This window comes from Garra rufa, chromosome 17, assembly GCF_049309525.1.
Source record: "Garra rufa chromosome 17, GarRuf1.0, whole genome shotgun sequence".
Classification (NCBI taxonomy): domain Eukaryota; kingdom Metazoa; phylum Chordata; class Actinopteri; order Cypriniformes; family Cyprinidae; genus Garra; species Garra rufa.
In genome coordinates, this window is record NC_133377.1 from 38,540,712 (window position 1) to 38,553,402 (window position 12,691).

Genomic DNA, 12,691 nt, shown 5'->3' on the forward strand with positions numbered 1-12,691 from the left:
GGAGCTAAACTCTGCAGGGACACCGGCCCTCAAGGATCAAGGTTCCCCAACCCCTGAGGTAGACAAACCTGTGAAATACCAACTTGACCATTTTGGTCGACCATCTAGACCGGTTTAAACCAGCCAACCAGCTGGTCAGTCTAGCTGAAATGTTCCCAAAACCATAAAAAACTGTCCAACTTTAACAACTTGTCCAAACTGGGAGCCCTTGCTGTCACGTCCAAGTTGTCAAGTTCTTAAAAAAACAGCAGAGCTCTGCAAGTTTGTCTAAACTGGTTAGGCCGGTCAGTTTTGATGGTCTTAGAAGGGTTTTAGACACTTTTCTGCAGAAGATCAGCTAGGCCGACAACTTAAACACCAACTTGACCATTATGAAACCATTTAGACTAGTTTAGAATAGCCAAGGTTTAGTGAGTCTCCTAGCCTGATTATCCAAGCATTTAGCTGGTCGGTCTAGCTGAAATGTTCCCAAAACCCCTCTAAACCATAAAAACTATCCAACTTTGGGAACTTGTCCAAACTGAACTTGTGCTGCTTAAGTTTCAAGATTGCTGTCATGTCCAAGTTGTCAAGTACTTGGAAAAAAAGCAGAGGTCTGCAAGTTTGTGCAAACTGGTCAGGCTGGTCAGTTTTCATGGTCTTAGATGGGTTTTGGACAATTTTCAGTGGAAGATCAGCTAGACTGATCTGTGGAGCACCAGCTTGACCATTCTGGTTGACCATCTAGACTGGTTGAAACAAGCCAAGGTTTACTGTAGCAAGTCAAGTTTAAACTACCCAGCTACTTTGGCCATACTGGTTGAGTTTGGGAATTTTGATTGATATTTTTCCAGATGGTCGTTAAGATTGATCAGATAAACATCAGCTAGACCATCTTAAACCACCCACTACATTAAGTTGGTTTAAGCAGCTTGTCTGTCAGCAGAGTTTGCATGATTGATCATCGCTGTCTCAAGTACTAAATTACTTCGTGTATTAAAAAAAAGTATCAAAAATTACACATACTGATGAGTAATCCCCTGCCACAGGCACATTTCACTCAAATTCAATAATAATAAAATTCAGTCACACTCACACACGCAGCAAAACAGCTCTACTACCCAGCTAAAAAGACCTGCTAGACCAGTACTAACCAGCAGAAACCAACCTCGACCAGCATGGAAATCGTTGGCCATTCAAGCAGGGATAAAAGGGTTGTGCAAAACATCACGCAAACAACCAGATCATTGACAATGCAGCGGAAATCCACTTCTATGTGCCTCAACGGTAAATGTATCAAAAAGAGTGTTTCTGCAAGGACCAGGCATCCTTACAACTGTGATAAAACTCACCCCTATAATACTGTTGTGAAAAGAGAAAAAAAAGCATTAGAACAACATCCCACACTTTCTTGCTACAGAGCGCCTACAAAGAGCCTTTGTTCTCCCACAAGACAATTGAAATTTCCAAAAGGATTCCCACGGATTCTAAATGTGGCTCTTGCGCTTGCCTTGGCATGAGAAAGTGCCAAAAGCACAGTGGCTCGCGGGCCTACACGCGTCCATTTAGCCGAGCAGCCGCTCCGTAGCTGATCGACAATGGGTAACGTTTCAAGAAATGGACCATCAAGACAAGTTGTGCATCGCTGATTACACAAAATGTGTGTGTGAGAGGCACAACAAAGCTGTAGGAAAAGAAAGAAATCCATGCACAGGATACAGAGAGGAAACGAACTAGTGATCAGATTATTTTCTTTTAAGAGAGGTTAAAGACAACAGAACTGTGCTGTTAGGTATGGTGAAGAGGGAAAAGAAAACAAGTAAAAAGAAGAAATCAAAAGCAACCCGGCAAACTGGCTCACACCAAGTGACTCCACATAGAACAAAGACCTCTGGAGAAAATCCCACAAAATTGGGTTAGGCAGGCCAACTAGAAACCCAACCACCAAGTAAGAGTCTAGCTTCTGAAGCCCACCCACATTAGAGAAGAGTACATGAATCTGTAGTAGTGAAAATCCCTATTCCCATGTTGTAATGTATGTGTGTCTTTCTAAGTGTGAGGGAAGTGGCGTGCAACATCGTGTCCTAACCAGGCATGCCCGGTTAGGACGTCGTACTTGAGCTGAGAAGTGTATTGACTTTGCATCAGTAGTGCGCGTGTCAATCCTGCATTGCTGTACTCACCGATGACCGTGGCGGCCAGCTCTTTCTTGCCAGAGCCCAGACTGTTCTTCACCTCGCACACGAAAGTGGTGTTCACCGATTCGTCCACCTTCCGCACCAGCAGCCGGTTATGATCCACTCGTACTGAAGGCGGCAGCTGACCCGACGAGCTGAAAAACCATTGACAGAGAACATTTCTAGCTAGTTTTTAAAACCATGTTGGCTTAACTGTGAGGTTTTGCATCAAATCAGGTGTTAATATTTGACAATTGATCTTTAATATTATATATGACAATGGGTATATTTGTAGCAAAATTGAGTCAAACTTGTCGATTTTTCTTTTATGCCAAAAATCATTAGAATATCAAGTAAAGATCATGTTCCATGAAGATATTTTTTTTTATATTTTAAAGTTTCCTACCATAAATATACAAAACTTAATTTTTGATTAGTTATATGCATTGCTAAGAACTTCATTTGGACAACTTTAAAGGTGATTTTCTCAAAATTTAGATTTTTTTAGATTCTAGATTTTCAAATAGTTGCATCTCGGCCAAATATTGTCCTAACAAATACATCAATGGAAGGCTTATTTATTCAGCTGTCAGAATATGTATAAATCTCAATTTCAAAAAAATTACCCTTATGCTCATTAACCCTGGTTTTGTGGTCCTGGGTTATATACACTGCCAATTAAAAATTTGGGATCAGAAAGATTTTTAATGTTTGAAGTCTCTTATGCTCATCAAAGTTAGATTTAAGAAAAAAACTGTAATATTATGAAATATTATTGCAATTTAAAATAATGGTTTACTCTTTTAATATACCTCAAAACATCATTCCTGTGATACCAATCAAACTTTTCAGCATTATTACTCCAGTCTTCAGTGTCACATGATCCTTCAGAAATCATTCCAATATGCTTTATATATTTTTTGGAGCCTGTGATACTTTTCAGGATTCTTTGATGAATAAAAAGTAAAAAAGAACAGTTTACTTTTTTTAATCATAATATACACTTCTGTTTAAATGTTTGGGGTCAATTTTTTTTTTCAGCAAGGATTAAATTACTAAAAAGTGATGGTAAAGACTTTTATTATTAGAAAATATTTATATTTTGAATAAATGCTGTTCTTTTTACCTTTTTATTCATCACAAGTTCCAAAAACAACATTAAGCAGGAAAAACTGTTTCTAACATTAATAATAAATCAGCATATTGTCAATAAATCAGAATGATTTCTGAAGGATCATGTGACACTAAAGACTGTAGTATGGATGATGAAAATTCATCTTTGCCTCACATCAATAAATTATATTTTACAGTATAATAAAACCATTATTTTAATTTGTAATAATATTTTACTATATTACAGTTTTTCCTATATTTTTGATTAAAAAATGCATCCTTGATGAGCAGAAGAAACACCTTTAAAAAACATTAAAAATTTTACTGATCCCAACTTTTAAACAGCAGTTTGTATAATATAATAATCACTTACTTTGTCTAATGATGTAGTAAATACACACAAGGCTTAACTCAGGGATTAATCTTAGTCATTTATTTAGATGTATTTGATTACATAAGGCCATTTTCAAGTAGATTTTTTTTATTGTGATTTAAATTTTATTTTCTGATTGCTTTCAGCTTGTGTTGGTATGAACCCCGAACAACAGATGAAAAATGAGACTGAAGGCACAGAATGAGGTAGTTATTTTATGTACTATTTTATACTTAACTTAATTTAGAAACAAATAGTTGATCAAGTATACAGCTGTAAGAGCTTTGCCGCAGTTCAAAGACATTAAACGCAAATAAATCACTAATGCACCCACTAGCTGTTCAATATTTATTTATAGAATTAATAATAAATTATTAATATAAAATATCTGCTCCCCTTCCAGGCAGAACTTCACCTTATTTACTACAAATGCACCCATATATTTCTAAATATAATGTTTGGAGACATTGTGGAAAATAATGCCTGCTTGTGCTTTTTCTTTATTTACTTTTGTGTGCTCTTGTTGTTTTATGACACATTAATGCACACCATTATAATTAGGCTTACTCCGTTTGAAAAAGTGCAAGCTTTATCCTTAAGTGTTGCATATTTGTCAACTAACTTAAAACCCTGCAATCAAACTGCTACATCCAAGTGTCTTCCACCCAATAAGTCTCCCTAATAAATGTTGTTTCTCGATCTGGATCGATTTATGTTCTTCTTTGTTTTGGTGAGAAAATGAAGTTGAACCAGTGAAGCGTTAATAGGCTGCTGTTGCTTTATACCGCAGGCGGACATGCTTCCTCAATTCACAGCCAATTAGCCTGTGGCAGCGAAAACTGCCATATTTGACTTTGTTTCAGTCATATCGGAGATGGAGCAACAGCACATAAATATAAATATGAAATATGGATTCTCCCCAGACTAAAATGAGCAATAATGCTAATGAAAACAGGATGAAAAATGCTTGCATTGTTTCCTTCCCATTTTCAGTAAATTTGGTCATTATTTACTCATGCTTGTGTTGTTCCAAACTAACTGTGCTTTTTATTTTGTAGGAGTTTATCTGAATGTACAAGCAGCTATTTTATACACTGCCATTCAAAAGTTTGAATCTGTACATTTTTTAAAGAAGTTTCTTGCCCATCGAGGCTTTCCATTGATGTACAGTTTGTTGGGATAGGAAGCCCAATATTTGGCCGAGATACAACTATTTGAAAAAATCTAAATACTGAGGAAAATTGCCTTTAAAGTTGTCCAAATGAAGTTCTTAGCAATGCATATTGCTAATCAAAAAATAGTTTTGACATATTTACAATAGGAAGTTTACATTCTGTAAACTTCCTATTGTAAATGTCAAAACTATTTTTCTGTATTTTTGTTGAAATGCAGCCTAGATGTAATGTTTCTTTAAAAAGCATTACAAGTGTTACTGATCCCAAACTTTTCAACGGCAGTGCATATAAACTACAGTTTTTTTTAAAGGAATTGTAATATTATTTCATAATACAACTGTTTTTATTGCATTTTTATTCAAATAAATGTAGGCTCGGTGAGACTTCAAAAAATAAACTTTTGGACAATAGTGTAAAGTTGAAAATTGAACTTGTTTGCTCTATTCTTTCACTTATTAAAGTGGACATAACATAAAAATCAGAATTTTTCCATGTTTAAATGCTATCCCAGTGCATCTACCAACCCAGAAAACATGAAAAGGGTTGGTTATATATACTAATATGGTTTAAAACGCATGATTTTAACATGATAGACATGATGATCAAAACCAAACAGATGCTTTTTAGCAGAATACCTGAGGTACCAAATGTAAAGGCACAGCCCTATTTTGGAAAAGAGGGCGGGGAGCAGCAGCTCATTTGCATTTAAAGAGCCATGCACGAAAACAACGTGTTTCTGCTTCCACTCAAAATAGGCACTTTCAAAATGACATAAATGATCTGAGGAGGTATTTTGACCTGAAACTTCACAGACCAATTCTGGGGACACCTGAGACTTATATTACATCTTGTGAAAAGGGGCGTAATAGGTCTTCTTTAAGTTGCATTATAGCATTGCATGAGGAATAGACCACCATTTCAGCTATTATTTGTATGTATTTCCCTGCATCGTAGCTCTTGAACAGCATTTGTGCTCTCATTCAAAGCTAAAACCATCAATCAATGGATTAAAAGTGAACTCATGTTGATTTTTGTATTGACATGCATAAATGATGACAGAATTTTGAAATAATAATTTAAAGGGTTAGGTCACCCAAAATTAAAAATTAGCCCATAATTTACTCACACTAAAGGCATCTTAGGTGTATGTGACTTCCTTCTTCCAGACAAATCCAATTAGAGTTATAATAAAAAAAATATCCTGGCCTTTTTATAAGCGTTAGAATTGCATTGATGGGTGTTTCTCTTCATCAGTCCAATAAATAATCGATTTACCAATATTTTTCCCAATATTTAAGCATTTTATCATAATCGGGTGTTTTGAGAATTGCATGCAGGATCGCCATTGCAGCTCGTCTGCAGCACAAGTGACTTTTAACAAGATTCACTTAAACACCCTGAATTCTTTTAACACTTCAAAAACAATATTAGTAATTCTGATATTACATACCAGTTGAGAAACACAATAAAATACGATGTTTTGTTTGTTATATTCCAATATTCCAGAGAATATTTAGTGAATTAACATTATCCAGTGAATTATTCTTCACTCTTTAGCCCGCTATTAAACCGCTTATAAACCTGTCCCTATAAAACTGTAGTTTAAAATGAAGTTGATATAACTCCTGTCATTTATTTATTTTCTCCATTTGAAAACATTAGACATTCTACATTTATTTTTGCTTATTAGTGTTGTTTTTATAAATAAAATGATTGTTGTAATATGAAGATTAAATTTAACATGAAAGACTGGTAATTTTTAACACTTTTCTTAAGATGACTAAATAAAGGAAAAACCAAAGTGAAGTATGGACTTACTTCACTCAGTCATTTATTTACTTTACAACAATGAAATAAATATCGGTTCTGCATATCGGTTATCGGGTACATAAACAAATAATTGGTATCGGTTATAAAAAAAAAAAAATCTATATCGGTCGATCACTACTCACACGGCTCCAGGGGGTGAATAAAGGCCTCCTGTAGCGAATCGATGCATTTTTGTAAGAAAAATATCCATGTTTAAAATGTTATAATCACTTTAATCTAGCTTGTGCAAACTGACGTACACTAAAGCTGTTCCAGACGGATGACGTAGGACTTATGCATTGCACATGCACCTGTGATGGTGCGTTCACACCGGACGCGACTTGCGCGGAAAAAACGCGCTATTCGCGCATAGTTGAACGCTTGAACATTTGAGTTTACTCGCGCCATTCGCGCGGTAAAATTCGCGTCATTCGCGCGTGACATTTTCTTCACAACAGACGCGAATTCGCGTCAAGGGAGGGGCTTCTGCCACTCGTCAGCGGGAAAGTAGTTGTAAAATAGGTGAATGAGCTCAATTTGCCAGCTTTAGCTTGCTTGTAGTCTCAATATGTATGTATATGTAGGTCAAATTGAGTAAAGAGCGTTTTTTTAAAACTAACCAGATTGTCCGACCTCTTCACTCACTTTATTCCTAGCAAGATCCCTTTTATTCCTGTTTCTACAAAAGTCCAAAGATGTATCGTACAGCTCAGAGGAACCACAGACAGCAACGGTGATTTTGTCCGCCATTGTTGTTTCGGATTTCTGCCTCCGTCTCTACTAGAGCAAGCTCCTGATTGGTTAACGCGGCGCGGATTTTCGCCAAAGTTCAGATTTTTGAACTCGAACGTTTCGCGCGAATGACGCGGCAATCGCTTGAAACGCTCAATGCGCGCCGCGCTATTCGCACGTTTCGCGCCGCAGGATGGCTATTCGCGTCTTTGCATTGACTTAACATGTAAATCACTCGCGCTTGCCGCTTCATTCGCGTCCGGTGTGAACGCACCTTCAGTCTTGTGAAAACTAACGTTTGTTTACAGGAGCAAAGGAAAACCAGTCTCCTCTTGGCTTATATCGAAATCCTCCGACATTTTTCTTTACAAATCCTTGTTTTGTACTTCTAATTCAAGATCGTTGTTTTGTTTTGATCTCTCCGCTTGTGCGACCACGTTCGCCACTTCTGAGTGCCACATGTGCAATGCATACGTCCTACACCATCCGCCCAAGACAGCTTCTGTGTACAACTGTTAGCGCAAGCTAGATTAAAGTGATTATTACGTTTTAAATATGGATATTTTTATTTACAAAAACAGTTCGATTTGCCACAGGAGGCCTTTATTTCACCCCCTGGAGCCGTGTGACACACTTTTAATATGGATGGATGCACTTTACTGGACTTGTTTTGGACCGATGAAGAGAAAACCCACCCATGCAATTCTAAAGCTTGGAAATGCCAGGATAACTTTAATAAAACTCTGATTGGATTTGTCTGGAAGAAGGAAGTCATATACACCTAGGATGCCTTGAGGGTGAGTAAATAATGGGCTAATTTTCATTTTTGGGTGAACTAACCCTTCAAGTTTATTATAGAGGAACTCACGCTGTCCAGATGACCTCAACGGGAGCCGGATTGGCATCAGCTTGGCAGGTCAAAACGGCATCAGTGCGACCCATATACCAGTTAGAGTCATATCCTTCTATTGTCACAGTGGGTGGATCTGGAAAGAAATAAGATGGAGAGAGAGAGACGTTCATCTGTAAATCCTGCATTGAAAGTGCAGTTCAAAGGCTGGTTATCTACATTCAGGGGTGGGAAGCCAAGATACAGGTTTGCTGAAGGTGGCACTGCCCTATAGACTCAAAGTGCTTTGACACACTGGAGAAATGCAAGAGAATGAAAGTGCAAGAGGTGAGGACGTTCCAACAGGGGCGTTTATGAAAGAAAACGGTGAAGTTGCAAATCTCTGACATCCTCAAACATCCCAGCTCAGCTATGCAAACACAGACACCTCAAACACTCTGTAAATAGCTTTCATGGAAAAAAAGAAAAACGCGAACAATGTGTCGAGGCTGACATGCGAGGCAGAGGCGAAGATGCTTAAATGCATTTTTCTGATGAAACGTGGGGTGGGTGAAGGGAAAAAGGTGTTATGAGCGAATGACACAGGAGGGATTATGAGTTCACGTCTGTGTCGCTGAGAACAAACGCACTTCTTTAAAGGATTAGTTCGGCCAGAAATGAAAACGCTGTACTCGTTTATTCCCGTACATGTCGTTTTCAAAAAAAACGCTGAAAGAGAAGTTTTGAATAATCTGCTGGTCGCCTTTTGTTTTCAATTGCAATGAGCGGGAACTGAAGCTTCAAAGCTTCAAAAAGACAAACAAAAGCATCATGAAAGTCTAGCTTTGTGTGCAATGGAGCAAAAATGAAGTCAATTATTGATTGCTAATCTTCCCCTCCAGTGAACTACTAGCTGGTAGGGCAGGATCATTGAGTGAGAGAAAAACAAATCAAATTAATCATTATTCAGACCGAAGTGCTCCGTAAAAACACAAGTCTAAGTAGATTGTAAAAACCACTGGCGCCAGGTTTATTATAGTTAACTAAAACTTAACTTAAATGTACATAACACAAATATATTTATAAATATAAATATAAATATAAATTCTATGCATTTTAATATAAATAAAAATTAAACAAAAAAATAAAAGCTTACATTTATTCTTATCATTAACACCAGTTTAACTTGACATACTACAATAACTAAAACTAAAATACAATTAAAAACTATAGACATTAAAAACTATTAAATGAAACACAAAATGGTAAGTCATTAATAAAAACAATTATCAAAATGTTACATTTAAATTGAAAATGTAAAGTTAAAAAATTAAAACTACTTTAAAGTATTAATAAAAAACAGTAACAGTAAACATACTACAATAACTAAAACTAAAATAAAAATTATTAAAAAACTATAGACATAAAACACAACTTTGAAACAGAGAATATAAAGAAAAAAACTGTAACAGCTATTAATAAGAACAATTACCAACTTTAAATTTAAATTGAAAATGGAAAATATATAAATTAAAATTTAATTTAATTAAAAACTTAAATACATTTTCTTTACTTTAAATGTGTATTATTAACATCAGTTAAACTTGACTTTCTATAAACATTAAAATAAAAATGTATTTGAAAATTAGACATAAAAAACAAACTTTAAAAAACAGAATCTAAAACTAATATCATATAAACAATGTAAAAAATAAAAATGAAAACTAATTTAAAATATTATTAAAAAATAACAGTAACTGAAATAAAATAAAACAAGAATATAGTAAATTTATTTTTTTACTTTGATGATAATTTATTTATAAAATAAAATAAAAATTAATAAAACTTAGCTGGATAGATATATTATCAAGTGTGTGTGTATATATATACTATATATAAAATTTGTATATATTATATAGTGTATATATATATATTAAAACTTTGAAAACAGAGATTATAAAAATAAAAACTAACAATTATCAACTTTAAATTTAAATTGAAAATATACAAATTTAAAATAATTCAAAATATTGATAAAACTGTAACAGTAAATGTTAACTGAAATAAAAAAATTGTGTTAAATTTTATATTAACGTTAGTTTAATTTGACATGGTACAATAACAAAAATGAAAAATTAAAATTCATAAAAAAGAAACATTTTGAAAAACTAATAAATGGGAAAAAAAACTTTACATTTCAATGAAAAGAGATCATAAAACTAAAAAGTGTTAACTTTAACAGTTATTATTAGAAATGAAATAAAACAAAAATACAAACATAAAAAATGATTTACAATTAACAAAAATAGTATCTCAAAGATACTAAAATAACACTGACACCACTTATATCTACAATCTACTTGCTTGCAATGTTTTTGGAAAAGGCAGCTGTGATCAGATTCAATGAAAAAATCTGATTTAAAAAATGCATTATTCATTGCTACTTATCTTTATTATGTAATTTTAGAGCTTGACAGGCCTCAAAGCCCATATTTTTTAATATACTGAGAATTCCAACCAGGGTTTTCTTCGGAAAGTTACTCTTTGTGTTCCACAGAAGCAAGTCATATGGCTTTAGACCATCTTTAATAACTACTCCTCACAGTGTGTGTGTGTGTGTGTGTGTGTGTGTGTGTGTGTGTGTGTGTGTGTGACAGAGAATCTTACACTCCACCACCAGCTTCAGCGGAAAGGATCTGGGTTCATTCTGCGTCCTCTGATTCACAACGCAGGTGATTTCTTTGCCGTTTTCAGCAGCCGTCGGGATCATCCGATACTCGCTCTTCACGGTCACCGTCCCGTCCCTCTCGGGCACCGAGGTGTGGTTGTAGCGGCCGGCGATGGTTGTAATCCAGGAGATTGTCGCCTCTGGCTTTCCTTGGGCTGCTTCGCAACTGGCCACAACCACCTCAGAAGAGCCGGCCCGCACCGGGATGGCGCTCGCAGAGTTTTTGGGTCTGGCTGATGGAGGAAAGAAAAAGATTCATGAGTTTACAGCATTTGCTTCTCAACAGCCTTTATTTTTAATCAATCAAGTGGAGCTTGAGCTGAAAGACACGACGCAGCAGTACTCAGACCTGTTATTGACTTCTATTAATGGGATAATGCACAGTCAGTCATCAAAACTACATCAAAAGGATGTTTCAAACATTCAATAGAGCCACTTATTACACAGCTACTCCCTTACTAAATAAAAAAATAAATGGACATGAAATATTGATTGATTACTGGAGAAGAAAGAGCACAGAGACATGAAACTAGCACACTTATGTAGGAAACCAGATGCCTGGGACAATCCGGGACGGTCAATTATAGAGGTCATTATACAGAAATATTTTAATCACACAAGTAGAGTCACGTATATAGGAAAGCCGTGTAATACCTTTAACTCGTCGTACTGACATCTACAGATCTAATGAGATTGAATATTAAAGAGAAATGCAATTAAATGTACAAGTTTGAGAATCTGTCATTTTTTATGACAGGTGTTTATTTGTTTCATTTGTGTCACATTTATTGAAAGGAAATGGGACAGTTGCTGAAATCAAATTAAACTTGCTTTACACAATTTTGTCTTGATGCACTACAGTTAAAGTATAATGAAAACAACTGAAAATGTATCTAACATTTAGTGAAAGCAAAGAAGGCATCTGATAAAACAATTAAAACTTGATTTACTAAATGTTGTCCTAATTTGACAAAATTATTATAACATAATTATTATCATTTCATAAACACAACCGACACAAAAAACTGCACAAATTAAATTAGATTTTAATTTACACAATGCTTCCTTAATTTTAATCAAATGAATAAATAAACATTAAATAGTGTCATGTTTCAGATGTACAGGAGGCAACTGCTAAAATAATGAAAACTTGATTTATTCCATTTTGTCTTCATTTGCTCAAATTAATGAATATAAAATGTCATGAAAACAACTAAAAAGCAGAAATTTAATTTTAATTTACACAACCAAAAACATAATTAATTCTGAAACAATTAAATAGTCTACAATTGCAATATAATGAAAATTTAAAAAGCAAAATCTAAAAGCAAAAACTTATTTTTCTCAAATTATTATAAAATATTATGAAAACAACTTAAAAAAACTGCAGAAATTAAATTAACATTTAATTTACACAATGTTTTAATTCCAATAAAATTAATTCAATAAAACCAAAAAACAAACAAAATAATAATAATAATAATAAAAACTGGAATATAATTAAATAGTTGCTATACAGATATTAGATATTTATTTATTTATCTAACATTTAATTAAATAAATTAAAACTTGCTTTACACGATTTTGTCTTAATTCACTATAATTAAAATAATTAGTTGAATTGTTGACATGAAATTAAAAGTTGCTTTACACAATTGTCTTTAATTCAGTACAATTAAAATACAGTGAAAAATGAAAATATATCTAACATTTAATGAAAGCAAAGGAGTGAACTGAAGAAACAATTAAAACTTGATTTACACAATTGTGTATTAA

At 34.3% G+C, this 12,691-nt stretch overlaps 1 protein-coding gene across 1 annotated transcript in view; it reads right to left on the minus strand.

Moving 5' to 3' along the window:
• Positions 1–12,691, minus strand: part of pvrl2l (PVR cell adhesion molecule related 2 like) — a 174,794-nt gene that overhangs the window by 19,916 nt on the left and 142,187 nt on the right. The window contains exons 3-6 of the mRNA XM_073821502.1: positions 11,416–11,473; positions 10,855–11,148; positions 8,227–8,344; positions 2,163–2,311 (exon numbers count right to left, since the gene is read on the minus strand). Coding sequence (XP_073677603.1) covers positions 2,163–2,311; positions 8,227–8,344; positions 10,855–11,148; positions 11,416–11,473 — 619 coding nt within the window. The remainder of the gene's footprint in view (positions 1–2,162; positions 2,312–8,226; positions 8,345–10,854; positions 11,149–11,415; positions 11,474–12,691) is intronic.